Source organism: Salminus brasiliensis, chromosome 4 (genome assembly GCF_030463535.1).
Source record: "Salminus brasiliensis chromosome 4, fSalBra1.hap2, whole genome shotgun sequence".
Taxonomy (NCBI): domain Eukaryota; kingdom Metazoa; phylum Chordata; class Actinopteri; order Characiformes; family Bryconidae; genus Salminus; species Salminus brasiliensis.
The window spans coordinates 19,979,212-19,996,077 of NC_132881.1; the positions used below are offsets into that span (position 1 = coordinate 19,979,212).

General features: G+C 38.1%; 1 protein-coding gene across 1 annotated transcript in view; it reads right to left on the reverse strand.

Annotated features, from left to right (window-relative positions):
- The window catches only part of wdr11 (WD repeat domain 11), a 72,523-nt gene extending 58,282 nt beyond the window's left edge, over positions 1-14,241 (reverse strand). The window contains exons 1-2 of the mRNA XM_072677563.1: positions 14,065-14,241; positions 2,121-2,232 (exon numbers count right to left, since the gene is read on the reverse strand). Of these exons, the coding sequence (XP_072533664.1) occupies positions 2,121-2,232; positions 14,065-14,150 (198 nt within the window). The 5' untranslated portion in view covers positions 14,151-14,241. The remainder of the gene's footprint in view (positions 1-2,120; positions 2,233-14,064) is intronic.
- Between the last annotated feature and the right edge of the window lie 2,625 nt (positions 14,242-16,866).

The window sequence follows — 16,866 nt, forward strand, 5'->3', positions numbered from 1 at the left end:
GATGAATTGTTTAGGTGCTTGAAAAAAAGTTCTCTCTAAAGCTTTATTTAAGATAATCAAACGCTGTTACATAGTGCATAAAATGGTGCTAGATTCCTTACTGCTCTCTGGAGGCAAAGTGAAGGACAACTTGCAGCAATATGAAATTAGGTCTTGAATCATGTTGACGCTATGTAGGGTACACCTGGACACCTGTATGTCATAGTTGGACTGTAATCCAAATGGTCATCTGTGTTCATCAAATGCTCTGAGGGAGGTTTTCCTTGCCACTGTCCTCCTTGGCTTGCTCACTGGGGGTCTTAGATTTTCATGTCTTCTGATGTTGTTGATTTCTTGTCTTTTTACTAATTACTGATGGTGAAATGCTGCTTTGTGACAACACCAGTTGTAAAAATCTCTATACAAATAAATTTGATTTGATTCATATGTTGTAAGACTTACTGAATAAATGGAGTAAAATAAGAAATCACTTCTAGGATGAGAACTTGACACGAGAGTTGGAGCCTGTGTAGTTCAGGAGTAAAACATTTATTAAAATGGAGGTGCATTAGAGGGTGGGGCTTGACTGAGTCAGGAAGCAATGTGACCGACAACTCAATTTAAACTCAGAGGCTTGCCGTGGAAGCATTGAGGTCAAAAGGTAAGACAGTGGTTGGGTAAACCTTTCGACTGATTTATAATCACGTTGTTACTAGCGAAAATAGAAATCCAGGCCTAGACTCCTAATGAGCAAGCCGAGGGCGACAGGGGAAAGAAAAATGTCCTAAAAAGTTGAAAGAAACCTTGAAAGGAACCAAGGCTCAGAAGGGGAACCAATCTTCCTTTGAACAGCACCAGAGAGATTGTGAAAGTTATAGAAGTTTCTAAGAAATAGAAACTTCATAATAACAATGGTTGTAAGGTGGAGATGGCTGTTAGTAGGTAGAGTTGCTTGTATCAGTGATCGAGTCTGCTGAGTAATCAAAGGATGGTGGATTTTGCAGCAAACGTTAGATGGCTTATTTACTATGGATGGTGGCTCAGTCAAACAGAACTGTTTGTCGCCAAAGAAGGCACAAAAGACCAGATACAGTTGCAACAGACCAAGGGAGGGGTAATGCAGAGGAAATGCAATAGGAGAGTGTTAGGCCAGCTGCCAAGGGCTGGAAAAAGGGACGAGTGAAAGAATGAAAAATGAAAGGGCCAAGACAGGACAAGGATGGGGATCCTAAATGGGAATAAAGGAAGATGTCTTAGCAAGAAAAAGGGGAGGGACAGAAGGGAAGCAGGAAACAATGAAGAACAAAGAGAGAGGAATGCGGTTGGCCACCTTCATGGATATCTTTAATATCTCCTAGGAAGTCTCCTGTTCCTGCCTACTTTAAAGCCACAGCCATCATCCCCTTTCCAAAGATACCTACTATCTCTTACCTGAATGACTATTGTCCCATTGCTCTCACACCCATTGTGATAAAGTGCTTTGAGAGGCTGATCATGGCAGTCTTCCTAGCACCCTTATTAGTTTGCCTACTGTGCTAACAGATCTATTGATGACTTGGTCTCACTGGCAATGCATATTGCACTCAACCACCTGGAGGGAACGAACACCTGTTAGAATGTTGTTTGTTGACTTCAGCTCTGCCTTTAACACCATCATCCCTTCCAGTCTGGTCTCCAAACTCACTCTTGGAATAAGTCACACACTCTGTAGCTGGGTCATGGACTCCCTCACCGGCAGACCACCGTTCGGTAGAATATGTGACCACACCTACCCCACCCTCACACTCAAGCTCACACCTCTCACCCATGCACTATACAATGATTAGAAATTAATAAAGTTGGGATGAAGGAGGGACAATGCGCAAGGAGGGATCGGCGATGCACATGGAGGGAGGGATGTGAGCTTGGAATTGAATTAATCTGAGTGGAGCTGAAACGATAGGGGTGGGTTCAGGTGAGTTGAGTGTAACTGAGTCAGACTGAATGGAGTCGAGTGAAGATGAGCTGAGCAAAGGCAAAGGGGGCCAAGCAGAACAGAGAACAAAACTCTTTCAAGTTCCAAGTTCCTCCTACTTAGCCCATGACTCACCTTTCCTCTAATTGAGGGAAATTATCAAGTTTCAGAAAGGTTTTAAACTCACCTTGACAACGTTGGATTTGTGCCTCTCCAGGACCTGAATAGTCTGAGCAGTCTTTGGATCAATTATAAGAATGCTGGAGTGGCATCCCTGGGCAATCAAGCCTTGCCAACCCCTGAGGGAAGAGAAAAAAAAAAAGAGAGGGCCCCATGGGTAAAGAAAAGTGAGAAATTAGAATAAGCAACACGTTTCCCTCTTTTTCTAAATTTCCAAGTAAAAAAAAAAAAAAAAAAAAAAGTTAAAAAAGGTAAAGGTAAAAATGGTAAATGGTACTCACAACTGATAATTCCTTCAAACATTTAACAGAATATTACTTTAAAGAATGTTCTGTGTATATTCTCATATATATTAGATCTTGTTACATCTTATATATATATATATATATATATATATATATATATATATATATATATATACACACACACACACACACACACACACACACATACATATACATACATACATACATATACACACAAAATATTCTTATATTACATAGTTTTTATGTTTTTATATTACATCGTACACATACATACATATTATGTATTATATATACACACACGCGCGCACACACGCACTGGGGCAAAAAAGTATTTAGTCAGCCATTGATTGTGCTGACTAAATACTTGTGAGAGACAAAATGGGGGGGGAAATCCAGGAAATCACATTGTAGGATTTTTAAAGAATTTATTTGTAAATTATGGTGGAAAATAAGTATTTGGTCAATGACAAAAGTTAAACTCAATACTTAGCATAACCTTTGTTGGCAAACGTTTCCTGTTAAAAACATGTTGAGATTTGTATGCAATATAGCTGGCACATGCCAATTAACCTGTCTGGAAAAGAATATTACAAAGCAAAGCACTGTATTGTTATCCATTGGCCTCATCGTATTATTATTATTGTCCCAAAATCAATAATCTGAGAACCGCTTAATGTAAAAACATGTATAGTCCATCAAAAGGTTAAACTTTTCAGACCCAAATAACATGGCATATATGTTTATGTAATAAAATATACCATGAGTGTGTGATGTATTTTTTTACATCTACATTACTTGGACAAGTATTGGGACACCCAAACATTAAACCTACAGGAGCTTTTATAACATGCAGTTATTGAGTAAGCACCGTGTTGGTGACTTTTATGCACTATGTGTCTCAGCACTCAGCAACCCACCTCTGCAACTGTAATGGGGACTTTATGGAAGTTGCTGTAGTTTATAAAAGCTTCCAGTTTTCAACAATATCTCTCAGCTCACCAGTGTACTCTTTTTGTTTCCCCTCAGAATGTACCAAACGGTTGATTTGGCCCCTCCTAACATTTCCAGTATCTCTCTGATGGATATCTGTTTTATCCATTACGGTCTGTTTTACTTTCAATAAGAGCTCCTTAGACCGCATGTTGTGAGTTCACAGCATTAGCTTACTAATGCAAAGGACACCTGGAATCAACTCTAGACCCTTTACTGCTTAACTGATGATGGATTAACAAAGAAATTGCCCATGCCACCCATTAAATCCCTTGAAAAGGAGGGAGCTGCATATTAATGAGCTGTAATTCCATAATCCTTCCTCCAATTAGGATGTGAATACCCTCAAATTAAACCCAAGAATACAGAGGACATCATATTACTGCACACCATGTAAAAGTCTAAATAACAATCAAATACCTTTAATAAAAATAATCAAATTATTTTCAATAATTAAATCATCATGGTAAAAACACATCTTTTCATTGTCAACAATACAGAAAACAGTTGACAAATTGCATTTTTAAAGAGGATGAAAAATGTAAATGACATTAATTGGTAGTCTGGCATTTGTGGGAGCGCTAGAAAGCAAATCTTGATCCTACAGTATTGTGTAATTACAGACCCATGTCCAACTTTACATTTATATCCACGAAGCCTTGGTGTAGTCATGGATGATCAGTTATCATTCTCAAGTCATGTTGCAAACGTAACTCGGTCCTGCAGATTTCTTCTGTACAACATCCGGAGAATTCACCTTATTGTATTGTGTTTAGTAATGTCTAAGCTTAGAGGTATCTTTGAATTATTAGTCTATTCTAACTAGCTAAGGTTTCTTTCTTGGGTAGCAAAGCACTTTGTAAGTCGCTCTGGATAAGAGCGTCTGCTAAATGCCATAAATGTAAATGTAAATGTAAATATCCAAGAAGCTGTGACCCAACAACTCTGCTTATACCGGAGTAAAAATGACATATTTGAGATGTTTCAATCTCGATTGAGACCCAATCACAGCACAGAGACAGCCCTAGTGAAGATTACAAATGATCTCCTTCTTGCCTCTGATCAAGGCTACGTATCTTTATAAGCCCTACTAGACCTCAGTGCAGCCTTTGATACAATAGATCATACTATTCTACTAGAAAGATTAGAGAAAATGGTTGAAATCACAGGAACAGCCCTATCACGGTTTAAATCCTATCTAACTGAACGCTATCAGTTTGTAAAGATAAAAGATTAATCTTCAAATGACACAAAAGTAAGATATGGAGTTCCGCATGACTATTATAGGACCAATATTATTTACATTATACATGTTACCACTGCGCTCAGTTATAAGCAGACATGAAATTAATTTCCACAGATGGAGATGACACACAGCACTATATATCAGCCAAACCTGACAATACATTTAGATTAAAGGAAATGGAGGACTGTGTAAAGGATATAAAACTCTGGATGTCATATAACTTTCTTCTTCTTAACAGTGACAAAAGTGAAGTTCTCCTTTTAGGTCCAGAAGACAGAAATCAGACCTAATGTTAGACTTGGCTGATGCTTCCATTATTCCTATTCTAGCAGCTACAAATTTTGGCATTGAGAATATGGCCTTTTCTAACATTACTTTCATGTGGTTTCAACTTGTTATCAAATGGTTATCTTAATCCTTTGTCTCACCTTTTGTTACCCTTCGTCTGCCGGCCTAAAGTGGTCACTCTCTCTCTTTGTATACCATCAACCCCCCCTCAACTTCACCCACCTCCTACCCCTCTTTAAACTGATAACTATCACCCCCTACTGTTGATACTCCAAGTGACCTATTCTTCATCCCCCTCCTACCCCTCCTTAAACTCCTCTTCATCAACCTTTCTCCTCCCACAATTTCCAATGTATATAAGGCCCTCTCAAAATACCCCTAATCAGACTGGGTTGACCGTGACCGATCGAGTTGTACATCTCTGTGTGTATCAATAAACTCATCAACACTGAAGATCCAGTCTCCTGACTCCTGAATCTGTCTCCTGGACACCGGATTTCTAACAATTTGGTGCCGTGACCCGTATGGCCTACTAAAACCTTTTTGGTGAGTAAACGCCATTTCGAATCTGAGAGAAATTCTGGTTTCCTAAGACAGAGGAGTCAGTAATTGTTAGCCTCTCTGAAAGTAGAGAAGTTATCTGTTTGTCACTGATAAAAACCTTGTGTTCTGGCTGTTATCCTCTCTGTTTTTGAGGGAAGTTTTGTTGTTTGTCACTGATAAAAACCTAGTGTTTTGTGGCTGTTATCCTCTCTGTTTGTGAGGGAAGTTTTGTTGTTTGTCACTGATAAAAACCTAGTGTTTTGTGGCTGTTATCCTCTCTGTTAGTAAAAGGCAAGTTTTGTTGTTTGTCACTGTTAAATGTAAAGTTTGTAACCGGAATCCTCTCTGAACGGAGAGAGGTCTATTTGTTACTGATGTGTTTTTGTTCTTCTGTAGTTTAGTTAATAAGAAGAAAACTTGGTTTTATTCTCCTGTTTCCTCACCATGTCCAGAAAAGGCCAACATACTCAGAATCTTGGTAAAGACTCACGGAAGCCTCTTAACTATAAAAGCAGCACCTTAGTTAAGGGAGGGACTGAAATGCCTCAGTGGACTGATTCTGATTTTAAAAACGTAATCAATGGCATAGTGAAGAAACATATTAATGAGCAGTACTTTTCATCCAAAGGTTTCTCTGCTGATAGAGAATGGACTTTTGCTGAGTGTAAGGTAGCTTTAGGTTATGGCCTTAAGCATGATTCAGTGAAGAATTGTCTTTTTGTAATTAAGCAATATTGGAAATGCAAGTTAAAGTCTATGGAAGATGAGTTAAAGGAAGCTCAGGGAAAGATCTTAGAACTAATTAGCGAATGCAGACGGCATAAAACAGCTACCATAAATGCCAAAAGAACATGTAAGACACTTCAGCAAAATCTGACAGAAGTTGAACAGCAGCATGCTAGTTGTAAAACTAAATCAAGGTGCCAGTGTCCTTCTTTTGCCCCTCCAGCAGGTCAGCCATGTTACACAGAGGATGGAGATTCTCAAGTAACAGTAAGGCTGTATCCTGAATTATCTGTAAACGACAAAGGCAATGAGACTGTTCATTCTGATGGATCAGAATCTTCATCTTCTAACAAGAGTTCTGAACATGCTAGTGCAAGGCGAGTTCAGATGAGACCTGTAACCATTGTATCTTCTGAGGTACTTAATCATGCAAAATGCAGAGGTACTGAAACCAGAGTAGAAATTGGCCATGTTCCTTTAGATGCATATACTTTGGACAAGTTGTCCAAGGAGTTTAAACCTCCAAGGAAAATGGGTTGATGATTTCATTGACATCATGCATAAGAAAAGGAATCTCTACTCTTTGCACCCCAATGATGCTGTAGCTATAGCAAGCCAGGTACTTAACGTTGCAGACAGTAGACAGCTTGCTAAAAAGGTGTTGAATGCTATGGGTAACAATGGCCAGAACCTTGAAGGGGGATGGAAAGCTTTCAATGATTGGATTAGCAGTCAATGCCATAAAACAACTGACTGGAGACAGATAACCAAATGTAGACAAAGAAAGGGAGAATCTGCAGCAGACTTCTGTGAGAGGTTTGAAAGAGTCTTTTTGCGTCACTCAGGTATTCATCAATACAATGGTGATAACATTGACAGTACAACTGATGGTCCCCATTTTGGACAGCTGGTTGAGTCACTATGGACAGATCTAAACCAAGCTCTGGTGACTGCTGTTCCAAATTGGCGGCAAACTAACTGGAGTGACCTTAAGAATGAACTTGACCGATTGGACATTGATCTAGAACCATGCCATGTTCCAGCATCAATCCATGTCCTCACAGAGACTAGCTCTAACTCAGACGCAAGCAAGAGGTTCTCTAATCAGAAGAAACGGTGTCATTACTGCCATCAAATTGGTCACTTTTCTAGAGTATGTCGCAAAAAGCGGGCAGATAGCCACAATATGGGTGCAAGGTTGAGAGACAACCTAGTGGGAAATTTTTCTGGGGGGTTTTCACAGGGAAGCCCAGCAGGGATTTCACAAGAGCAATTGTCTTTGATGTTAAGGACCTTGCAGGGAGTCACAGAGCAGTTGTTTCTGATATTCAATGGAATACAGAGAGTCATAGGGACATCAACAGTTCCTCCTGCTGTGGTTTAAACTAAACTGTCCACAGAATTGAACTCACCATACTTACTGTAGCATGTTAATGACACCCAAGTAGTGTGAATGAGAAAATGCATATCAAATGCATACATGCATGTATTGATTCTTTTTTTATTGTTTTTTTATTTTTTATTGACATAAGGTCAGTCCTGATGCAGTTCAGTTGTGGTGTGATGGTGTACACATTCTGGACAATTTGTTACCCAGAGTTCTAGAGGAATTGTGTCTTGTAGAGAAGCTGCAGTTATCGCGATGTCACTGCCAAGCACAGTGCACTAATCGCCAAGCTTTCTTAGGCCTTGTAAGTAATGCTACATTTTTAAAAACCACTATACGATCTGCTTAAAGATAACCCTGGGCAACATGGCCCTATTGTAGATTTAGAGTGAACACTAGAGTGAACCACTGATCTGTGGAATAATAGATATGGCTAAATAATGGTGTGAAAAGGTCTCCAGATGATGTGACACTAGCATCACACTACCTGGTTACACTAGTGTAGCAAAAATGTTTTCACACGTTTGAGGAATGCTAAGTTCATATAACTAACAAAATTAGTTAGCCAAAACTGTGCTACTTGCTGAAAGGTCAATGGATCTTGGTGAGGAAACATGACGAACAGTCCTTAGAACCTAGATGGGGTGGCCCATTTGAGGCTCTGCTAATCACTGATTCAGCAGTGAAATGTTTTCTACTGTAAGGTTGTACCTGCTCATCAGAGCTAAATAATAGGGTCAGTAAAGAGAAGAGGTGGGTAATGCACAGAGCCTCAGGGAAGAACTATGGTTTTTATGCCATAGGGGCCAACCCTTTGGTGAAGACTTTCAACACACTATGCATTACCCTAGCAGCCTCCTCTGAGGGACAGATAGTGGGGATGAGCAGGTAAACTAATGCTGAAAAATTCCCAACAACAATGAACAGTTTACTGCGCAATGTTACTCCTGTTCATTGAGAATGGCAAGAATAGTTTTTGACACATTGCACCCAAGCTTCAGACTCGAAGAACCAACTGACCACTGGACTACTTGGATGATCTACCATCGGCTGATGTTCACAAACATAACTTGGACACAGACTGTGACTGCTCACAGACACAGAAGAAAACTCTCTATGGTATTTTTCAGGAAGTTGCAGCCATGGACAACTTCAATGTGACATTCTTTAGCATAATAATATAGAAATAGGCGACTTCTTATTGTACATATGTATTGTACTTAGTAGTCTTAATATTGTTTTGGGGGAATTGAGAGAAAATATGGTCTTTTCTAACATTACTTTCGTGTGGTTTCAACTTGTTATCAAATGGTTATCTTAATCCTTTGTCTCACCTTTTGTTACCCTTTGTCTGCCGGCCTAAAGTGGTCACTCTCTCTCTTTGTATACCATCAACCCCCCTCAACTTCACCCACCTCCTACCCCTCTTTAAACTGATAACTATCACCCCCTACTGTTGATACTCCAAGTGACCTATTCTTCATCCCCCTCCTACCCCTCCTTAAACTCCTCTTCATCAACCTTTCTCCTCCCACAATTTCCAATGTATATAAGGCCCTCTCAAAATACCCCTAATCAGACTGGGTTGACCGTGACCGATCGAGTTGTACATCTCTGTGTGTATCAATAAACTCATCAACACTGAAGATCCAGTCTCCTGACTCCTGAATCTGTCTCCGGGACGCCGGATTTCTAACAGCATCATATTTGATTCAGATTATCCTTTGAGCAACATATAGCTAATATTAATAGGATAGCCTTTATGCAGCTTAGGAACATCAGCAAACTAAGAAACTCCTCATCTCTACAGGTTGCAGAAAAGCTAGTACACGCTTTTATTACCTCAAGGCTAGATTACACTGCTAGATGCACTACTGTCAGGTTGTTCCAGCAGGAACCTCAATAAACTTCAATTAGTTCAAAATGCTGCAGCCAGGGTCCTTACTAAAACTAGAAAATTTGACCATATCAGTTCTATCAGCACTTCATTCACTCCCTAAATTCCGTATTAACTACAAAATTCTTCTATTAACATACAAAGCCCTTCATGGCCTCGCTTCCCAGTACCTGTGAGATCTTATTACATATTATGAACCATCAAGAACACTTAGATCTCAGGGTGTTGGCTTCTTTGTAGTTCCCAAAATTCAGAAAACCTCAGCAGGGGGAAGAGCATTTTCTATAAAGCCCTCCAACTCTGGAATAACCTTCCAGATAATGTTTGGGACTCAGAATCAGTCTCAATTCTTAAATCTAGGCTGAAAACTTATCTGTTTAGTTTAGCTTTTGGTAATTAATGTTTCCCCTTAGATAAAGGTTGTAGGTCCATGAGTTCGCGGACACAGGGAATTGTAGTATATTAAGATGCTGGAGCTGTCGTCTCCCTGCTAGCACGCGATTGCTCAGGTTTGTGGATAGTGGAGCAGATGGACGCTAGCGTTTCAGGGTACTCCCGTGTCCTGTGTTACCTTCTGGCTTTCTCCTTTTAATGAGGCTGTACCGGCCGGAGTCGTCAGACACACTCTGATACTGCTCACCCTTCTCTGCTCCCCATAAATCCTCTCAGAACTAACTCACTCTCTTTACCATCTCTAAGTAAATGCACACCCAGTCCAACCTGCTGGAAGACTGCCTGCTGAGGTCCCCTCTACCTGCGTCAGACCAGCTGTCACCTACCAGTTCAACCAGCAGGCCCCGCCCCCACCACCACCCATGCCAGACCAGCGGCACACCCTCCTACCACTGCTACCTGTCTACTGATCATGTGAAAACCTAAATGGACTCTTAACTATCTGCCACTATTAATATTACCACTATTAGCCATCATTACTCATTACACTTACCATTACTGCCATGACTATATTAAGTTACACTACACCATGATTATTATATTATGGTCAGAACGGTTCAACAGTATAGATGGTTTTGTAACTTTTATCAATAATTTATAAATAATTCTGACTAGAGGAGAATGGGTCCCCTTGTGAGTCTTGGTTCTTCACAAGGTTTCTTCCTCCAGCTCTGAGGGAGTTTTTTCTTGCCACTGTCGCTGCTGACTTGCTCACCGGGGGTCTTGGAACTTTCATGTTTTCTTACATTATTTCTTTTTTTCTTTTACTAATTACTCATTATGTAAAGCTGCTTTGTGACAACAACAGTTGTAAAAGCGCAATACAAATAGATTTGACTTGAGTTTGTCTAGTTTGTGTAATCCTGGCCACATTGGACAGATTTTTGACATTGAGGATACTTGTCAAATGAGCATTAGATTAGCCATCGGGAGGATCTACAGTGCTCAATTTTGCTTTGCATATCCTTTGAATATAAAGCTAGTTTTGTGAAAATTGTAGGTTTAGGCTAGTATTAATTAGTCAATTAGATAACTTCGTTTACATGTTGTGTAATGGCAGTGATGGTACTAGCAAACTTGGCTAGGGTGAGATCACATTGCAGTCCCAAGTTTAGCCTAACAAATGTGAACATCCTATTTAAGGGCTAAATAATAGCAACTTACCACACTCCAGCCTCATTCTAAGTCTTATTTGGTAAGCAATGTTGAGCCTCCGTGATCCTGATAAGGTTAATTTTAGAGTGAGGGCTACTCAATCCAGATAAACAACAGTTCTTTACAACAGCCAATTGTTTTGCTTTTGAAGGACCCTTGGTTGTATAGCAAGTTTTAGGTGTGTGTGTGAGAGACAGAAAACATAAGAGATTCTAGTTCCTAAATTATACAAATGAAAATAAAAATGTGTAAAGTGTAAATCTTGTAATGTAATGACTTTTATATATGCTAATATTTATGATTTTACCAATAAAAACTGCATATAGATAATATGCAGTAATAACATGGATGTACATAGAGATATTAGTTTTTATAAAAGAAAGCTTATTAAGCAAAGGGCCTTGACTGGGGAAAAGATGAATGGCTTGACGAGCAGAAGCATCTCAACAGTAACTCAAGAAGATGGCTTCAGCGGTCTTTAAATGTAGATATCAAAAATGAACAGAACACTTAACTGCAGTCTGTAATGTACTGTATTGTTTTTGTCTGTACTGTGTTTTTTTTTTTTTTTGTTTTCACCGTTGTTCTGGAAAAAACAATTTAATTTCACTGTGTACTTGTAAAGAGCTGAAATGACAATAAGAGCACACACACACACACAAACAAAAATACAAACACACACACACAAGTGTTTTTCAACACTTTGATTTCAACTTTAAGAGACAGTTATAAACAAAAGTTTGTAACTTTATGAGCGTTGTCCGGTAAAACTATCACAGCATTTTTTGCAATACACTATATATATATATATATATATATATATATATATATATATATATATATATATACACACATATATATTTATATACATATATATTTATATATATATGTATATATATATATATACACACATACATACACATATATATACATATACACACACACACACACATTATGTATGTATATATATATATATATATATATATATATATATATCACATGTGATCACAAACCAAATACATCAGTAGCAACAGATTCTTAAAAACTACTATTCAGATACTCTCCTGTACTGAGTAAAGTGATTTTTATTTAACATCTGCTGCACTTCATATAATTACACCTTATAATGACATACTGATCAGTGTTTACAAAGCACTAATATCATTGTTATGCTTAGAAAAGCATATTGTGCATCACGATAACAAAATTAATCATGATACGATAAAATAGTCATATTTCCCAGCTCTATTAGAAGATACAAGCAAAGCCATAGATGAATATATAACAGTAACGCAGGTTGTTACATTCTACAGTAAAAGGGAGAAAACATTACAGACTTGTAGCTAAATTTAAAGTGCATAAGTGTCTTGGCATTAATTTGGCAGAGTTGAGCAGACAGTTGAGCGTCCATTTCTGTGCTTTCATTTCTGTGCTGCCCACGCTAAGTGAACACATACAGTTGAAACCAGACGTTTACATACACCATATAAAAAGACACATATGCATTTTTTTCCTCACTCTCTGACATGAATTTAGAATAAACTTTTCTTGTTTTAGGCCTATTAGGATTACCAAAATTATTTCTATTTGCTAAATGTCAGTATAATGAGAGGGGGCCATTTTATTACTTTCTTCAAATTATGTGTCTTTTTATGTAGTATATGTAAACTTCTGGTTTCAACTGTATAAACTTCCCTTGTCTCTCCATTCTTACTGGCTGTTGCCTAAATTGCTTATTCAGTTACATTGGGGATTCCCATACTACAGAGCTCATGAATGTTATCATAGAGCATTCTGAGCTTGAGTTGTGGGCTTAAGATGTATTTGTTTCCTCACACACATTTTCATATATTGTTACAGTCACTTCTGAACATGCACCCATTTGTAATTAAATGGGTGTTAAATTGTAATTAAATTGCTGCATTTGTGTTTTATATGTTTGGGCATTCCTGGTCAAAAGTCATGTGTGTTTTAACATATTGCTAAAGTAATAGAACATTTATATTTTACATATTAAAAAAATATTACTTGCCCTTTTATTTAATTTTTATTTTGTTCAAGTACCTATCTCCTTTCCTGTGCAGGAAACAATTAACAGGGCTTTTAAGCCAGTTGCAGACTTCACTAATTGAGTCAACTGGAAAACAGGATTTTGAAGGAACTGGCGTCGAATAATGTTTGTAAAGGCTTACATGGGGTACTTTATAACTTTATTTTTAACACGATTATATTGTTTATTGTCATAATACTGGAGACAATAATCGCTTGTCTACATTTACATTACCGCCCAAGCCTAATGTGTACTTCCAAATCCATGAAGTGTAGTCCCTATATAGTGGATGTACTGTTCTTCATGACATTTTGAACACTAGTTGCCTCCACTGACACTCCATAGTAAACTTGTCTGGAGGCAATTGCATTTGTTTTGTCTCTAATTATTGAATCGTTTTTTTTTTTCTTTATTTTATTTGTTTATACATAGTTTATTTGTCAAACCAACGATGTAACTAAAGAATAGGGTTTTCTGGCCTTTGGTTAACCTCGTACTACATATGATTTAAAACTAAATAAATAAACAAAAAACCCACCAACACTGACACTGCAATTCTAGGCTAGGCAAATTAGAATCCAGGTCAAAGCACTTGTACATAAAGTCATCATAATATTGGTATTTTACAACTAACTTAACCAGTTAGTAATCAATGGTTAGTACTGATGACCTTAAATTATCATCATGCGAGAGCGACCGGTAAATTAAGGTTAAGGTCATGGAGGAAACAGGAACGTTCTCGTCAATGTGTTTACCTGGACGTTACAGCCCGTTCTTTACCCTAACAACAGCAATATTGTGTTTGTGAATGTTATATGGGCTTAGTGAAACTTGGAAAATGTAGCTAGCTAGCTAAAATTCAGTCCCAGAGCCCGAGTACTGCGCTCTGCGTTTACTGATGCAGATTAGCTAGAAACTCGGCCGTTGCAGATGCTAGCAACGTTACTCACCAATCAACTGCGGTCTTGTTTTGCAAGTTGAGAGTCCCAGTTAGTGTACGTGCGGCGAGTTTAATGTTGACAGTGTACGGAATCATCTCTGAAACTGACCAGTGAAAGCAGACAAAAATGAGTAATGGTCGTCCAGTGTAGCTAGTAAACAGGAAGTCATGTGCACTCTTTCGTGCTCCGGCGGGGAATGAAAGCTCGTAAATGTCGTTCCCCATTATGTCAGCTGCACTTTCCGAATCAATACATCTGTGTTTAACCAGATGACTTAAGCCCTGAAATTAGTTATCGTCCTTGGACATGAAAAGATTAAACTGTCAGAAATTGTTACAATAATGATACTGCAGATAAAAAACAAATATGCTATATGTGCTAACTATTTGATAAATAAAATGAGGATTGAGCAGAGTATTAAAAAACAATATAATCAGTGAGAATGTCACTACCTCATGTTGTCCAGTTTAATACTAGTTGTCACTCTCATGGAAATTTTATGCCGTGTATGAGTTTGAGGCCATTGTCCTGTTGGAGCTCACAAATGTGATCAAAATGTAATTGTCTAGCTGATGGTTTGAGATTATGCTGAAGTTCTCCTTCTTAATAATTCCAACCATAATGCTTAGCAGTCGGGGCAGTGTTTTTGGGGTGACAATGCTTTATCTTTACTCCTCAAAAATACCTCTGGACCTTGTGGCAAAACAGTTGAATCATACCATTTGATTTTCATCCAGAAAGCTATTTATTTGTCCATTTGGTCAGATGCAAATATTAGTTGTGCTTGAATGTGTTGACAAGGTGTTTTTTGTAGAATGACAGTCTCTCAGTCCATGGCAACATAAAACTTCCTTGACTGTAGACAGTGGCTGTGACCGATTTGGCTCTCTATTAACGTTTTAGGACACAACACATCTGCCAACAGTACATCTGCCATCTGAGGGTCCAAATCACATAGTGGAATTCAAACATGATTTTGAGGTCACTACACAATCTCCCACAATGCACTCATAATTTTAAGTCAACAGCTCATGAGCTAAATGTATACCAAAATCCAGTTAGATGTAACTTGTGTAAGGCTTATGTAACTTTTCCATATATGAGACATTAGGACATCTGAAGAATGCTCTAACCTGGAAAAAACTATTTATCAAAAATAAATTTATGATTTTGATATTATTTGATATTATTTTGATTATTGAACTTTGATAATTGAAATTTACCCTTAGGTTTTTGATGTGTGTTTTTATGAAAAGAGCCCAGATCTTCCTTCAAACTCTTGGATAGTGTGGAATGACCAAACAATGTAATATCTGGTTTGTTATTATTCAGTTTTAGAAAGCTGTGGGTAATCTAATTTTTGATATCTGTGATATATTGATTGTGTCCTATAATCTTGTGTTTTCCAAGATTCAGAGGTAAATATAAATGTACAAAAACTTTGTTTTCGCAGAAGGAGAGGAAATTAAACTGGATGTTGTAATGGAAAAGTTTGAGGCTTACTGCAGTTCGAAACAAAATGTCACTTATTGTTAAAAATTCATAGCTTTGGGTCCAAACAACTCTAATTTTCCATAGTCCTGCTGGCAGGAAGTAGGCAAGACTAAAGAATATAAGGTGGTAGGAACAGGAAGTTATTTCCTGATTTCCTGCCACCTGCCAAAGCTGCATGTGTGACAGTTTTCTATGCTCCAAGGATTTATTTTGTGTTTTTTTTTATTTTTTGACTCAACTCTCTGCTGGAGTCATAGCTGGTACAGAAAGCACAAAATCATACAGGCCACATGTTAGTTTGCTAGGCCCAACATATCAGCACAATATTAAAAACAGCATAAAATTGCATGTTCACTGCCACCTCCTCTGTTGAACTCATGAAAGACATCAAAAAGCTGTGGACAATTGACGTTGACGTTGCCCCTTTCAGAACATTGGAGAAAGTCCCCGATCTATGTTGTTCCATATCATTTGGTGGAACATACTCAAAAGCCACACATCATGTTAAAGCTCTCCTTCCCATACTAAGAAGAAACAATAAATCACATGGGGAAAAAACTGAATGAACCAAGAACCTGAGCTTAAAAAAATGAAAATAAAATTGTTGATGTGTTGTCTCAAAATGAACAAGAGCAAAATGACCAGAGATTTCCCCTGCAAGTGCAGAATAATTTGACACAGTTCAAGTTGGTTCCTGGAGCTCAGAAATGTGATCTCAGAAAGTGTGTTTAATGAACTGAAATCAAGAGCTTACTGAATATTGAAATTCCAGTAAAGATAATTGATACATCATCATGGTAATAAAAGATGTACAGGCCATGTGAGAGACTAAATCTGAGACAACAGTGTGCTCTTTTTTTGAAGAATGGGACTTTGTACACACCATGTGCAGTCCACATTTTTTACAATTGTTCACAAAAAAAAGAGAAGTCTGAACTGAGAAAAAAGCTAAAGGGAAAAGCTAAATACAGTGGAGGTGATTTCTACAATTGCTTTGCCTATGTTATGGAAAATCATATTATAACCACATTATAATTTTATGTTGATTCATAATAGACTCATTTAAAATCCACTCTTTCATTGTAATCATGCTTAGCCTTGTGATAGTGTGTGCTAACTATAATCATGTGTTGGCCTTGCAACTGCCTGCAAGGCATATGTTAAATTGCTCTTCTCTGTCCATGAAACACTGTTGTTTGTCCTAGCATAGATTACAGCTGCATTGGGAGTGCACCTGACGTATTTACAGCCTATCTCGACATGCTAGTAACCTCTCGACCCGGACAATGTGTCCTCTCAGGCGCCAGCATTCTGATC